The 16,680-nt window shown below is 47.7% G+C and overlaps 1 protein-coding gene across 9 annotated transcripts in view; it reads right to left on the bottom strand.

Annotated features, from left to right (window-relative positions):
- Positions 1 to 16,680, bottom strand: part of SCEL (sciellin) — a 155,802-nt gene that overhangs the window by 18,926 nt on the left and 120,196 nt on the right. For all 9 annotated transcript variants that reach the window (XM_029048213.2, XM_029048235.2, XM_029048257.2 and 6 more), the window contains 2 exons: positions 5,954 to 6,013; positions 1,835 to 1,894 (listed from right to left, as the gene is read on the bottom strand). In XM_029048213.2, the coding sequence (XP_028904046.1) occupies positions 1,835 to 1,894; positions 5,954 to 6,013 (120 nt within the window). The remainder of the gene's footprint in view (positions 1 to 1,834; positions 1,895 to 5,953; positions 6,014 to 16,680) is intronic.

Below are 16,680 nucleotides of genomic sequence, written 5' to 3'. Positions count from 1 at the left end.
TAGTCAGCTGTGTGACCTTGGGCAAGTCACTTCACTTCTCTGTGCCTCAGTTACCTCATCTGTCAACTGGGATTAAAGAACTGTGAGCCCCACGTGGGACGACCTGATCACCCCGTATCCCCCGGCGCTTTGCACATAGTAAGCGCTTAACAAATGCCACAAAAAAAAAAAAGAATGGACCTCTCAGAAGTTTTTGAGGAATAGGGAGTTGTTACAAGTTACAGAGAAGCAGAGGGAAAGGTTTAGTTCCTTATCGATTAATCATCATAATCCAAGGTAGGATTTTCCTCCAACCACTGAATGAATAAGCGAATCATTTCGGAAATCATTCATTCAGCCAGTCATATTTAACGAGCGCTTAATGTGTGCAGAGCACCGTACTGAGCGCTTGGAAAGTACAATTCAGCAGCAAAGGGAGACAATCCCTGCCCACAGTGGAGTTCGAAAACGTTCTCTAGGGCAAATATTATATAAGCACATACAGTTGCAACAGAATAATCTTTGAATGCAGAGAAAACAGAAAGAACGAATGAATGAATAAAAGGTTGTAAGCTCATTATGGGCTGGGAATGTATCTACCAAATCTGGAATACTGTACTCTCCCAAGGGCTTAGTACAGTGCTCTGCACACAGTAAGTGCTAAATATGATTGAATAAATGAATGAATTAATGAATGGCCTTGGTAAAGGTATATTTGTTCTGAACTGCATCTTATTTTGGTTTAAACTTCAGTCTAATTATGGTACTTGTTAAGTGCATACTATAATAATAATAATAATAGTAATAATGTTGGTATTTGTTAAGCGCTTACTATGTGCAGAGCACTGTTCTAAGCGCTGGGGTAGACAAAGGGGAATCAGGTTGTCCCATGTGAGACTCACAGTTAACCCCCATTTTAGAGATGAGGGAACTGAGGCACGGAGAAGTGAAGTGACTTGCCCACGGTCACACAGCTGACAAGTGGCAGTCAGGATTCAAACCCAGGAACTCTGACTCCCAAGCCCGGGCTCTTGCCACTGAGCCACGCTGCTTCTCTGTGCTTAAGCACTCCTCAAAGCGCTAGGGTAGATGCAAATTAATCAGGATGGACACAGTCCCTCTCCCACACGGGGCTCGCATTCTCAATCCCCATTTTACCGACCAGGTAACTGAAGCAGTGAAATGACTCGCCTAAGGTCATACGGCACACACGTGGCGGAGCCGGGATTAGAACCCACGACCTTCAATGCCACTAACGATTCATTCAGTTGTATTTATTGAGTGCTTACTGTGTGCAGAGCACTGTATTAAGCACCTGGGAGAGTACGATATAACGACGAACTGACACATTCCCTGCCCACCACGAGCTCACAGTCTAGAGGTAAAGGACCTCCGCCTCTGCCATCACCAATGAAAACACAGCAAATTACAAAAGGCAAAGCCAAATTTTAGCCTGAGAGCTTATGGCTCAGTGGAAAGAGCCCGGACTTGGGAGTCAGAGATCATGGGTTCGAATCCTGGCTCTGCCACTTGGCAGCTGTGTGACTGTGGGCGAGTCACTTCACTTCTCTGTGCCTCAGTTCCCTCATCTGGAAAATGAGGATTAACTGTGAGCCTCACGTGGGACAACCTGATTCCCCTGTATCTCCCCCAGCTCTTAGAACAGTGCTCTGCACGTAGTAAGCGCTTAACAAACACCAACATTATTATTATTATTATCATTATTATAATACAGGGTGTCCAAATGATTGATGCTATTTCCCTTAAAATTCAGAGCTAAAGATCACCACCAACCTACCAAGTCTACCCCAAATAATATGCCAAGAAGGTGCAGATATATCACTGTCCATCTTACCGTTTGCCAGTCTGATCCGTAATGGGCTTGACTTCAGTAAGATTATCAAGGCTTTGGCTTCTAGGAAAATGAGAAAGCAAAAAACCAGGATGGTGAATATGCTTGTAAATTGTTCAACAAGTCCAAGGCTGTCATTGATTTCTTCCCAGTGCTCCTCCAATTAATTTTTGAGTTGGAAGCTATTAGAATTCTATTCTCTCTCAGCATCCATTAAGTCTTTTATATCGATTTTCCCTACCTCCCTTAACAAAAAAAGTGTCCCCACAGAAATATAATCTCAATTCAGTCAGTCCCAGATCGGGTCTCATGTTCCTTCCGGATGGCACTGGATATCAAGCCGTCGAGCCTCAGGAAATATTATTTGTACAGTCTGAGGTAAATGTTGCAAAGATTCCGAAGGCGAAAGTCTTCACAAGAGGACCTTGCTGCGTACGAGCTCCAGGGTCCCGGCCTTAATAAGTTGATCAAAATAAAGTCCCTCCACCCACCCTCTGCAGATCACTTATTTTCAACCTGCAAAGGGAGAAACAAATTTCTATTGAGCCTGTTTTGCTCTCTATTTTGCATATCAATCAAGCGCGGTGTGCAGGGATTGTCGCTGTTTATTGCTGCATTGTTCTTTCCCAAGCGCTTAGTACATCACTCGGCACACAGTAAGCACTTCATATGAGTGAATGAATTTACTGAGTGCTTACTGTGTGCAGAACACTGTACTAAGTGTTTGGAAGGGTACAGTATAATGGGGTTGGTAGACCTATGCTCTCCCAAGCGCTCAGTACAGTGCTCTGCACACAGTAAGCGCTCAATACATACGACTGACTCTGACTAAATGAATGACCGCCCACCAGGGACTTTCAATCTAGAGGCGGAGATAGAGTTCACATTCATTCATACATTCAATAGTATTTATTGAGCGCTTACCATGGGCAGAGCACTGTACTAAGCACTTGGAATGTACAACTGATTCTATTTATTGCCATCGTTCTCGTCTGCCCCTCTCCCTCGATCAGACCGTGAGCCCGTCAAAGGGCAGGGACCGTCTCTATCTGTTACCGATTTGTCCATTCCAAGCGCTTAGTACAGTGCTCTGCACATAGTAAGCGCTCAATAAATACTATTGAATGAATGGATGAATACAATTGAGCAACAGACAGAGACAATCCCTGCCCAATGAAGGGCTCACAGTCTAAACGGGGGGAGACGGACAGTAAAGCAAAAGAGAACCAAACAAAAACAAGGCAACATCACCAAGATAAGTAGAATCAAGGAGATATCCACCTCATTAACAAAATAAATAGGGTAATAAGTAAAATATACAAATGAGCACAGTGCCGAAGGGAAGGGGAGCAGAGGGAACGGGGGTGAGCTGTTTGTTTTCCCCAGTTTAATCTTGCTAAATATTTCTCTACATCATATCTTATAAGTCACAGAGCCTACAGGTAATTCAAGATACGTTTTGTGACATAAAGGAAGTCCATTTCAAGAGTTTCGTAGAGAATCACATTGGAAAGAGCTGTTTCTGGGATCTCAAAATACTAGGGAGCTAGCCGAGGCGGAGAAGTAGTTCCGGGATTCTCCCCTTTATGCGGTTCATGGGGGCATCGTCAGTCAGAGACAGGGAAAGGAGTCAATGTACTGCTTAATCGGGGAGAAATAATAATGTTGGTATTTGTTAATAATAAGAGCATTTGTTAAGTGCTTATGGTGTGCCAGTCACAGAAAGACCGTGAGCCTCATGTGGGACAGGGACTGCGTCCAACCCAATTAGCTTGTATCTACCCCAGCGCTTAATACGCTGCGTGGGTGATGATTATTATCGTAGCTCAGTGGAAAGAGCCCGGGCCTGGGAATCAGAGATGATGGGTTCGGATCCCCGCTCTGCCACTTAGCAGCAGTGTGACTGTGGGCGAGTCACTTCACTTCTCTGTGCCTCACTTCCCTCATCTGTAAAATGGGGATGAAGACTGTGAGCCTCAGCGCTTAGAACCCCGGCGCTTAGAACCCCGGCGCTTAGAACGGCGCTCTGCACATAGTAAGCACTTAACAAATACCAACATTATTGTCATTATTATTATTACTAATAGTATCCCCATCCCCTCTCGCCCTGGGTCCAAACACACCTTCTCCAGATATGTTTTTAGCCCACCATCCAGCCAGTTAGAGAAGCAGCGTGGCTCAGTGGAAAGAGCACGGGCTTGGGAGTCAGAGGTCATGAGTTGGAATGTCGGCTCTGCCACTTGTCAGCTGTGTGACTGGGGGCAAGTCACTTCACTTCTCCGTGCCTCACTTACCTCATCTGTAAAATGGGGATTAACTGTGAGCCTCACGTGGGACGACCTGATGACCCTGTATCTACCCCAGCGCTTAGAACAGCGCTCTGCACATAGTAAGCGCTTAACAAATACCAACATCATTATTAAAAGTGAGCCTCAAAAAAGGAGCGTGCTATGTTTATTATTATTATCAGTAATGATAATAATAGCATTTGTTGAGTGCTTATGGTGTGCCAACCACTTTAGCAAATGACGGCGGTGGGGGGGATACAAGCAAACTACTTCTCCACCTCGTCTAGCTCCCTAGTATCTTGGGATCCCAGATACAGCTTTTTCCAATGTGTTTCTCTTCCTTTATCGACTTCCTTCATATCACAGAATGTATATTGAATTACCTTTACGCCTGTGACTTACAAGATCTAAAGTACAGAACTATTAAGCAAGATTAAACCGGTGAAAACCAACAGCTCACTCATGTGCTCTCTTACATCTTACGGATGAGGTTACCGAGGCGCAGAGAAGCGAAGTGACTTTCTCAAGGTCGCCCGGCAGAGCAGAAACTCCTCACTGTTGGCTTCAGAGCTCTCCATCCCCTTGCCCCCTCCTACCTCACCTCCCTCCTCTCCTCCTGCAGCCCAGCCCGCGCGCCCCGCTCCTCTGCCGCCGCTCACCTCCTCGCGGTGCCTCGTTCTCGCCCGTCCCTCCGTCGACCCCCGGCCCACGTCCCCCCGCTGGCCCGGAACGCCCTCCCTCCTCACAACCGCCAAACTAGCACACTTCCCCCCTTTAAAGCCCTCCCCAAAAGCTCACCTCCTCCAGGAGGCCTTCCCGGACTAAGCCCCCTCTTCTTCTGCTCCTCCTCCCCTCCCCATCGCCCTGATGCCCTCCCCCTGCTCTAGCCCCCTCCCCGCCCCACAGCACTTGGGCATATATGTATATATTTATTATTCAATTTATTTTATTAATGACTTGTATATATCTACAATTCTATTTATTTATATTGATGTCATTGGTGCCTGTTTACTTGGTTTGGATGTCTTTCTCCCCCCTTCTAGACTGTGAGCCCAATGTTGGGTAGGGATTGACTGTTTGTCGCTTAATTGTCCATTCCAAGCACTGAGTACAGTGCTTTGCACGCAGTAAGCGCTCAGTAAATACGACTGAATAAATGGATGAACCCAAGACCTTCTGACTTCCCAGCCCGTGCTCTATCCACTGCGCCCTGCCGCTTCTCTCTGCATCAGTGATATTTATTGAGCTCTTACTAAGTGGAAGGCACAGTTCTAAGCACTTGGGAGAGTACGGTGTAGCCTAGCGGACAGAGCACGGGCTTGGCTGTCAGAAGGACCTGGGTTCTAATCCTGGCCCCGTCACGGGTCTGCTGTGTGACCCTTGGCAAGTCACTTCACTTCTCTGTGCCTCAGTTACCTCATCTGGATAATGGGGATTAACACTGGGAGCCCCATGTGGCACTGTGTCCAACCCCACTTGCTTGCATCCACCCCAGCGCTTATAACGGTGCTGGCCACATAGTAAGTGCTTAACAAATCCCACAGTTGTTATTATTATTATTATTATTATTATTATTAGACACATCCCTTGCCCACAAGGCACTCCCGATCGGTGGATCTGAGCACGCGTTCCAACGGATAGCTCCGCTCCCGATTAATGACTGAGTTTCAGCAGATTATTCCCAGCCAGTTTAACATGATGGATCTTATTTGTGAATCACCTAATGCTTAATTTCAAGATTTACAGAACAAGAGTGACCTGCAGAGGTGGTGAATCACAAACCGGTAATAAAACTCTTTTTGGCCAAGCCAAAAGAGAGGTCCGAAGGCCTTACCGCTTTGAATTATTGTACAGGCTAGCGTTCACTTCAATGAGATTGTCAAGTTCTTGGTCTCTGGAAAAAAAAATGAGACGAATCAATTCATTATATGTGAATGACAGGTAAACGACAGTACCCATTTGCAAAGTGTGATTATGCCATTCTCATGGAAGTGGTTAACTTTTTGCTTTTATTTCTTGAACTATTTAAGCATTGGACCGCAAAGGTTTAAAAAGATAAAAAGTAAGAGGGAGGGAAAGCAAAGAAACTTCCCCCTTTTTATTTATTTATGGGTTTTTGTTTTTTGGTGCTTACTATGTGCCAGGCACTGTACTAAACCCTGGGGTAGATACAAGATAATCAGGTAGGACACGGTCCTTGTCCCACACAGGGCTCCCAGTAGAAGCAGCGTGGCTCAGTGGAAAGAGCACGGGCTTTGGAGTCAGAGGTCATGGGTTTGAATCCCGGCTCTGCCACTTGTCAGCTGCGTGACTGTGGGCAAGTCACTTCACTTCTCTGTGCCTCAGTTGCCTCATCTGTAAAATGGGGATTAAGACTGGGAGCCCCACGTGGGACAATCTGATGACCCTGTATCTACCCCAGCGCTTAGAACAGTGCTCGGCACATAGTAAGCGCTTAACAAATACCAACATATATCCCCATTTTACAGAAGAGGTAACTGAGGCACAGAGAAGTGAAGTGACTTGCCCAAAGTCACGCTGCAGACGGGTGTTGGAGTCAGGATTAGAACCCAGCTCCTTCTGACTCCCAGGCCTAGGCTTGTGCCTGTGACCATTTCCCCCAGAATGAACACTTGAAGCAATACTCCTAATTGTGTTTTATAGTTCATTCATTCATTCAATAGTATTTATTGAGCGCTTACTATGTGCAGAGCACTGTACTAAGCGCTTGGAATGGACAAATCGGTAACAGATAGAGACAGTAATCGGGGGAGACGGACAGACAGGAACAATAGCAATAAATAGAATCAAGGGGATGAGCATCTCATTAAAACAATAGCAAATAAATAGAATCAAGACGCAATATAGTGAGACGCACGTGTGACCTAGTGGAAAGAGCACGGGCCTGGGAAAGAGAGGATCTGAATTCTAATCCCACCTCTGCAATGTAGCTGCTGGGTGGCCTTGGGCAAGTCATTTAACTTCTCTGTGCCTCAGGTCCCTTATCTGCAAAATGAGGATCCAATACCTGTTCTCCCCCCGCTTAGACTGTGAGCCCCATGTGGAACGTCACGTTGTACCTATCCCAGCACTTAGTACAGTGCTTGGCACGTAGTAAGCACTTAACAAATACCGGAATGTCAATAATTATTGAGCTCCTCAACTGCTTAAGGGACTTAATTAGCTTTCTCCCCACCATCTATCCTTCTCCACTCCTACTCAGAGGATGTGGGTTCTAATCCCGGCTCCGCTACTTGTCTCTTGGGCAAGTCGCTTATCTTCTCGGTGCCCAGGTTTCCTCATCTGAAAAATGGGATTAAGAGCGTGAGCCCCATGTAGCACAGGGACTGTGCCCAACCCCATTACCTTGTATCTACCCCAGTGCTCAGCACAGTACCCGGCACATAGTAAGCGCTTAACAAATATCCTAATAATAATTATTATTAATACCAACCTACTCACTGGGCCTCACTTATCTCTCTCAAAGCAGACCCCTTTTCCCATCCACCCTCCTGCCTGGAATACTCTTCCCCTTCACAGCCAACAGGCAACCACTCTCCCCATCTTCAAAACCCTACTAAAGCCACATCTGCCCTAGGAAGTCTGCCCTGAATAATCTTTCACCTGCCCACCCAATTTTCCCTTCTAATGCACTTCTCCTAATGCACTTCTCCTCCTCCTCAACCGTCTCCCCGACCCCTCCTTCTATGTAATAATAATAATAATGTTGGTATCTGTTAAGCGCTTACTACGTGCCGAGCACTGTTCTAAGCGCTGGGGGAGACACAGGGGAATCGGGTTGTCCCACGTGGGGCTCGCAGTCTTAATCCCCATTTTCCAGATGAGGGAACTGAGGCACCGAGAAGTTAAGTGACTTGCCCAAAGTCACGCAGCTGACAAGTGGCCGAGCCGGGATTCAAACCCATGACTTCTGACTCCAAAGCCCGTGCTCTTTCCACTGAGCCACGCTGCTCCTATGTCACCTAATATCTACCCACCGGCATTTTGATATTCACCTCCATCCCCACAGGACTCATGTACAAAGTCTTATACTTGGATGCTTCTCCTACCTGTAGTTTATTTTAGTGTCTGTCTCCCCCATTAGATTGTAAACTCTTTAAGGGCGGAGATCATGTTCACTTACTCTACTGTATTCATTCATTCATTCAATAGTATTTATTGAGCGCTTACTATGTGCAGAGCACTGTACTAAGCGCTTGGGATGAACAAGTCGGCAACAGATAGAGACGGTCCCCGCCGTTTGACGGGCTCACGGTCTGATCGGGGGAGACGGACGGACAAGAACGATGGCGATAAACAGAGTCGAGGGGAAGAACGTCTCGTAAAAACCGATGGCGACTAAATAGAATCGAGGCGACGTACATCTCATTAACAAAATAAATAGGGCGATGGAAATATATACAGTCGAGCGGACGAGTACGGTGCTGTGGGGAAGGGAAGGGAGAGGTGGAGGAGCAGAGGGAAAAGGGGAAAAAGAGGGTTTAGCTGCGGAGAGGTAAAGTGGGGGTGGCAGAGGGAGTAGAGGGAGAAGAGGAGCTCAGTCTGGGAAGGTCTCTTGGAGGAGGTGAGTTTTAAGTAGGGTTTTGAAGAGGGGAAGAGAATCAGTCTGGCGGAGGTGAGGAGGGAGGGCGTTCCGGGACCGCGGGAGGACGCGGCCCGGGGGTCGACGGCGGGACGGGCGAGACCGGGGGACGGCGAGGAGGTGGGCGGCGGAGGAGCGGAGCGTGCGGGGTGGGCGGTGGAAAGAGAGAAGGGAGGAGAGGTAGGAAGGGGCGAGGTGACGGAGAGCCTCGAAGCCTAGAGTGAGGAGTTTTTGTTTGGAGCGGAGGTCGACGGGCAACCGCTGGAGTTGTTTAAGAAGGGGAGTGATATGCCCGGATCGTTTCTGCGGGAAGATGAGGTGGGCGGCGGAGTGAAGAATAGACCGGAGCGGGGCGAGAGAGGAGGAAGGGAGGTCAGAGAGAAGGCCGACACGGTAGTCTAGCCGGGATATAACGAGAGCCCGTAGCAGTAAGGTAGCCGTTTGGGTGGAGAGGAGAGGGCGGATCTTGGCGATATCGTAGAGGTGAAACTGGCAGGTCTTGGTAACGGATAGGATGTGTGGGGTAGTGTACTGTACCGTACTGTACTGTACTCTCCCGAGAGCTTAGTTTAGTGCTCTGCACACCTATTAAGTGCTCAATAAATGTCACTGATTCATTCATTCATTTCATCTTCCCTAAGGACAACAATCAACTCCTCTTTCTATCTCTTTTTACATGCAAGCAAACTCCTTGTCCTGGGTCACCCACTCCTCTTACACTTAATTCTTCCAACCCAGGAGATCTTCCTCTGATATTCCTTTTCCAGGGCCATTCAATAATATTTATTAAGAGCTTACTGTGTACAGAATACACCGGACAATGGAATGGCATACGCAGTGTCAATGGAATATCACTAAGATATTCTTCGCCAACCTAGTTCTCCTTCCTTGTAATTCGAATTCCCATCCAGCAGTCACCTCTCCCAACCAGGACCCCACTCTTAAAACCCAGGATGCCGTTTTCCCTTTTGCCACTATTTCCTCTTCCTTCTCCTCCTCCTCTCCCGCCTCCCCGACCCCTCCTCCTTCTCCTTTCGCCGATTCATTAGCCATAGAAACTACCCAGTTAAAAGCAGAATGGTGTCAGTGGACTAGGATAGAAATGCCCAGCTCTAGTTCACCGAAGTATAGCTACGCTCTGGGTTTTAATGGGCGAGTGTTTTCGATTTAATGATGATAAAGTTGAGTCACAGTAAGGATGATGATAGTCATTTTCGCAAATCGAGCGTCCTCGACTGACTGAGGTCAGGTACCTGTCCGCAAAATCCTCCTAAAACCACATTTCCTCCAAGAGGCCTTCCCCGATTAAACCTTTATCGCTCCGTACAGCCTTCTCACACCAAAGACTGTGCACTTTGTCTGTGTCCCCTTGGAGCGCTTTGATGCTCACGCCCAGCATCTCAGCACTTTACATACATATGATGATGAGATGGTATTTGTTAAGTGCTTACTATGTGCCAAGCAGTCCTTTAAGTGCTGGGGTAGATACATATCCTTATATTCTCCTATTTCTTCATCTGTAATTTATTTTAATGCCTGTTGTCCCCTATAGACCGTAGGTGCAGAGATCATGTCTATCAACTCTTGTGTACTTTCCCAAGTGCCGAGTACAGAGCTGATCTCTCCTTTCCCCGTCTTTCCCCTCTCCAGTCCATATTTCACTCTGCTGTCTAGATCACTGCCCTAAAAATACCGTTCAACCGCGGCTCCCCCAGTCCTCAAAAACTTCCAATAGCTGTCCATCCATCTCTGCGTCAAACAAAAGCTCCTACCGTCAGTTTTTACTCAATCAGCACTTCTCCATCCTACCAATCCTAGAAGCAGCACGGATTAGTGGAAAGAACACGGGCCTGGGAGTCAGAGGACGTGGGTTCTAATTCCGTCTCTGCCACTTGTCTGCTGTGTGGCCTTGGGCAGCTCACTTAAGTTCTCTGTGCCTCAGTTACCTCATCTGTAAAATGGGGATTAAAAGTGTGAGCCCCCGGTGGGACAACCCGATTACCCTGTATCTACCCCAGCGCTTAGAACAGTGCTCAGCCCATAGTAAGCGCTTAACAAATACCATAATTATTATTATTGATCTTATATAATCCATCAATCATATTTATTGAGAGCTTACTGTCGGCGGAACACCGTACTAAGTGCCTGGAAGAGTTCCAAATAACAGAGTTGGGGGACAAATTCCCCCCCCACAACGAACTTACAGTCAGGAGGGGAAGATAGAAATAGAAATAAAATTCTGGATAAGTACATAAGTGTTGTGGAGCTGAGGGAGGGGTGAATAAAGGATGACACAGAAGGGAGTGGGAGAAGAGGAAATGAGGGCCTAGTTGGGGAAGGTCTGTTCGAGGAGATGAGCTTTTAATAAGGCTCTGAAGGCGGGAAGGGCGATCGTCCGTCGGATGTGAATTTGGGAGGGCGTTCCAGGCCAGAGGCAGGACTTGGACGAGGGGTCAGTGGCAAGGTGGATGAGATCAAGGTACGGTGAGTAGATAGGTTGGCATCAAGTGCTTAGTACAGTGCTCTGCACACAGTAAGCGCTCAATAAATACGATTGAATGGATCGATCGTATTTCGTGAGCGCTTACTGTGTGCAGAGCACTGTACTAAGCACTTGGAATGGACAATTCGGCAACAGATAGAGACGATCCCTGCCCAGTGATGGGCTCACAGTCTAATCAGGGGAGACGGACAAACAACAAGACAACTTAATCACGATAAATAGACTCAAGGGGATGGACACCTCATGAACAAAATAAATAGGGTAATAAAAATATATACAATTGAGCGGTCGAGCACAGTGCTGAGGGGAGGGGAAGGGAGAGGGGGAGGAGCAGAGGGAAAGGGGGGAAAGGAGGCTTAGCTGAGGGGAGGTGAAGGGGGGGGCAGAGAGGGAGCAGAGGGAAAAGGGGAAGCTCAGTCTGGGAAGGCTGGCTTGTAGTAAGAAATCAGGGAAGTAAGGTGGGAGCGAGAAAAGCGACAGAATGCTTTAAAGTATTTCAAGCCAATCTGCACATTCCACTTCTTTAACACTAACCCACTTCCTGTGCCCCACCTCTAGACTTTAAGTTCCTTGTAATAATTATAATAATAGTACTTCTTCAGCAATTACTAAATGTAAGCACTGTTTGAAGAGCTGAGGTACATACAAGTTAATCGGGTTGGACACGGTCCCTGTCCCACATGGGGCTCACACTCTTATCCCCATTTTCCAGATGAGGTAACTGAGGCCCAGAGAAGTTCTGTGACTTGCCCAAGGCCACACAGCAGACACGTGGTCGAGGAGGAATTAGAACCCAAGTCCTCTGACGCCCAAGCCCGTGCTCTTTCCACTCAGCCATGCCGCTTGTGGGAAGGAATCATGTCTACCAACTTTATTTAGCAACAGCTCCTTTCTCTTAGCAGAGGAAATTCTTAGTGCTCCTAATTAAGCCCACCTTTCTCTAGCACCATTTCCAGATTATTTGCAAACTCAGGATGACGGATCGGAAAGGAACAATCTCTATTCTGCATTAGAGAGCAGAAACAGTTGCTATGACTACGACATATAATTCAGCACGGTAAAACACTATTAACTTTGCATTCAGAGGCAAAGAAAGTTGGAAAAAGTGAGATGCGATTCTTTGAACGTAGCATCCGCCAACGGTCTGTTCAGTTACTCGGCTCGGATGGAATCATCCGCCATAGCAGAAATCCACCGCATTTGATGCTTTTTACCACTGTTCAAATTAACCAGGTATGGACCGTCTCCCCCATCCTAAAAAAACCCGCTCTTGACCCCACTTCCCCCTCCAGTTATCGTCCTATCTCCCTACTACCCTTCCTTTCCAAAATCTTAGAACGAGTCGTCTACAATCGATGCCTAGAATTCCTTAACTCCCATTCTCTCCTGGACCCCCTCCGATCTGGCTTCCGTCCCCTCCACTCTACCGAGACCGCTCTCTCTAAGGTCACCCGTGACCTCCTTCTTGCCAGATCCGATGGCTCCTACTCCATTCTGATCCTCCTTGACCTCTCTGCTGCCTTTGACACTGTCGACCATCCCCTCCTCCTCCATACCTTATCTCACCTTGGCTTCACGGACTCTGTCCTCTCCCGGTTCTCCTCTCACCTCTCTGGCCGATCATTCTCGGTCTCCTACGCTGGAGCCTCCTCCCCCTCCCATCCTTTAACTGTCGGAGTTCCTCAAGGGTCAGTTCTTGGCCCTCTTCTGTTCTCCATTTACACTCACTCCCTCGGTAAACTCATCCGCTCTCACGGCCTTGACTACCATCTCTACGCAGATGACACGCAGATCTACATCTCCGCCCCCGTCCTCTCCCCCTCCCTTCGGGCTCGCATCTCCTCCTGCCTCCGGGACATCTCCGCCTGGATGTCGGCCCGCCACCTAAAACTCAACATGAGCGAGACTGAGCTCCTCATCTTCCCTCCCAAGCCCGGTCCGCTCCCAGACTTCTCCATCACCGTGGATGGCACGACCATCCTTCCCGTCCCGCAGGCCCGCAATCTCGGTGTCATCCTTGACTCGTCCCTCTCGTTCACCCCACACATCCTATCCGTTACCGAGACCTGCCGGTTTCACCTCTACGATATCGCCAAGATCCGCCCTTTCCTCTCCACCCGAACGGCTACCTTACTGTTACGGGCTCTCGTTATATCCCGGCTAGACTACCGTGTCGGCCTTCTCTCTGACCTCCCTTCCTCCTCTCTCGCCCCGCTCCGGTCTATTCTTCACTCCGCCGCCCGGCTCATCTTCCCGCAGAAACGATCTGGGCATGTCACTCCCCTTCTTAAACAACTCCAGCGGTCGCCTATCGACCTCCGCTCCGAACAAAAACTCCTCACTCTAGGCTTCGAGGCTCTCCGTCACCTCGCCCCTTCCTACCTCTCCTCCCTTCTCTCTTTCCACCGCCCACCCCGCACGCTCCGCTCCTCTGCCGCCCACCTCCTCACCGTCCCCCGGTCTCGCCTATCCCGCCGTCGACCCCCGGGTCACGTCCTCCCGCGGTCCCGGAACGCCCTCCCTCCTCACCTCCGCCAAACCGATTCTCTTTCCCTCTTCAAAACCTTACTTAAAAATCACCTCCTCCAAGAGGCCTTCCCAGACTGAGCTCCTCTTCCCCCTCTACTCCGTCTGCCATCCCCCCTTTACCTCTCCGCAGCTAAAGCCTCATTTTCCCCTTTTCCCTCTGCTCCTCCACCTCTCCCTTCCCATCCCCACAGCACTGTACCCGTCCGCTCAACTGTATATATTTTCGTTACCCTATTTATCTTGTTAATGAATTGTACATCGCCTCGATTCTATTTAGTCGCCATCGGTTTTTACGAGATGTTCTTCCCCTCGACTCTATTTATCGCCATCGTTCTCGTCTGTCCGTCTCCCCCGATGAGACCGTGAGCCCGTCAGACGGCGGGGACCGTCTCTATCTGTTGCCGACTTGTTCATCCCAAGCGCTTAGTACAGTGCTCTGCACATAGTAAGCGCTCAATAAATACTATTGAATGAATGAATGAAAGTCAATCCCCGTAGATTAAGTTAACAGCTTCATTTATTCATTCAGTCAGTCGTATTTTTTGAGCACTTATTGGGTGCAGAGCTCTGTACTAAGCGCTTGGAAAGTACAATTCGGTACCAGAGACAATCCCTATCCAACAACGGGCTCACAGTCTGTTCTCCTGATTGTACCTAATCTGTACAGAGTCCTTGACACTCTTCCCTTTCAAAAGAAAAATTAAATTTATTCCATTTTAAAATAATTTTAATTTTTTAAAAATTTAGGCTTTTCCTTTGACTCATCAGCAATTCTTCATGAAAATCATCTTAATTTATGTCTTTAATGAAATTTATTTTTGCTTTTTAATAGTCTTCCTGTCCCCTGAAATTCTATATCTTAAGGCTTGTAGGTACCTTTAAAACTTGGAAATGCACTCAGATTTCCTTAATCCTCATTTTACGGACAATGGAACTGAGGTTCAGAGAAGTGCAGTGATTTGCCCGAGGACATACAGCCGGAAGAAGTGGAGCTGGGATTAGAACCCATGACCGCTGACTCCCAAGCCCGGGCTCTTTCCACTGAGCCATGCTGCTTCTCTACCTAATTTCCCTTGGCCTGCACATCCATCGTAGCCGAGATCAGATAAAGGGCAGCAGATGGGATGAGGGAAAGCAGGCGTAGCAAAGAAAGGTGCAATAAGTAGCCAGAGGAGGTCAGTCAACTGTACTTATTGAGCACTTAATGAGACTAAAGGCTGGAAAGACGCCCTCCAAGCCCCCACCTCCCGCTCTGTTCAGAGCAGCTATTTGTTGAGCTGAATAATAGTTATGGTATTTATTAAGCACCTACTATGTGCCCAGCCCTGTACTAAGCAGCGTGGCTAGAGAAGCAGCGTGGCTCAGTGGAAAGAGCCTGGGCTTGGGAGTCAGAGGTCATGGGTTCGAATCCCGGCTCGGCCACTTGTCAGCTGTGTGACTGTGGGCGAGTCGCTTCACTTCTCTGGGCCTCAGTGACCTCATCTGGAAAAAATGGGGATTAAGAAATGTGAGCCCCACGTGGGACAATCTAATTACCCTGTATCTACCCCAGTGCTCAGAACAGTGCTCTGCACATAGTAAGCGCTTAACAAATACCAACATTATTATTATTATTGTGACTAAGCGCTGGGCCGGACACAAGCAAATCGCTGGGGACACAGTCCCTGTTCCGCTAGTCTCTGCGTGGCTCAATGGAAAGAGCCCGGGCTTGGGAGTCAGGGGTCGTGGGTTCTAATCCCGGCTCCGCCGCTTGTCAGCTGGGTGACTTTGGGCAAGTCACTTAACTTCTCTGTGCCTCAGTTACCTCATCTGGAAAATGGGGATTAAGACGGGGAGCCCCACGTGGGACAACCCGATCACCTTGGATCCCCCTCCAGTGCTTCGAACAGCGCTTTGCACGTAGTAAGCGCTTAACAAATACCATCATTATTCATCTCCCTTTGACAGACGAGGTAGCTGAGGCATAGAGAAGTTAAAGACTGATATTAAACTAAAGATTGATAGAAACCGAATTTATATCTTAGGTCCCTTTTCTATATTTAACTCCATGCGAGAACAGTTTTGTTAACTACCAGTTACGTGGATTTTTTTTAAGGTTAAGCACTTTCTATGTACCAGGTACTGTACTAAGCGCTGGGGTAGATACAAGTTATTCAAATTGCACCTCGTCCCTGTCCCACATAGGACTCACAGTCTTAATCCCCATTTTACAGATGAAGATGACGCGGCGTGGCTCGGTGGAAAGAGCCCGGGCTTGGGAGTCAGAGGTCGTGGGTTCTAATCCCGGCTCTGCCACTTGTCAGCTGTGTGACTGTGGGCGAGTCACTTAACTTCTCTATGCCTCAGTTACCTCATCTGTAAAATGGGGATTAAGACTGTGAGCCCCACGTGGGACAACCTGATTACCTTGTACCCCACTGCTCAGAACAGTGCTTGACACATAGTAAACGCTTAACAATAACAACAAAAGGGTATAAAGCAGAAGAGATCTGACTCATAGTCTGCCAAAAATGATTTTTTACAGAAATACCACGAGGACTACTGGGAGAGCGCAGTGGCTAATTAATTCTGTGGCATTAACAGCAGAAAATAAAAATCCTTCAGGTCTTCCAGGGTTTTATTTTTGGAAAACAAGAATGAATTTAAAGGACATTATCAGCGCCTTGTTTCCTGTAAATGAAAAAAAAAAGTGCAAAGTGTTCTAAACTGTCCAGGCTTTAAAATGGCCAAGAGTGAGATGTTTTAAAAACATAAGAGGGAAACCACTCTGTACTTTCTGGAAACAGTTTCCTGCTAAAAGAATTCCAAATATTAGTCTTAAAATAAGCCTTTTAAATTGCATTTCATCTGCTAGATCTTCGTAGGGATACATTACTCCCTAAGAGTAAGTGGGGAAGCAGCATGGCTTAGTTGAAAGTGCAAGGAC

The sequence above is a fragment of the Ornithorhynchus anatinus genome, chromosome 2 (assembly GCF_004115215.2).
Source record: "Ornithorhynchus anatinus isolate Pmale09 chromosome 2, mOrnAna1.pri.v4, whole genome shotgun sequence".
Lineage (NCBI taxonomy): Eukaryota > Metazoa > Chordata > Mammalia > Monotremata > Ornithorhynchidae > Ornithorhynchus > Ornithorhynchus anatinus.
This window is presented reverse-complemented; position numbering and strand designations above follow the sequence as displayed.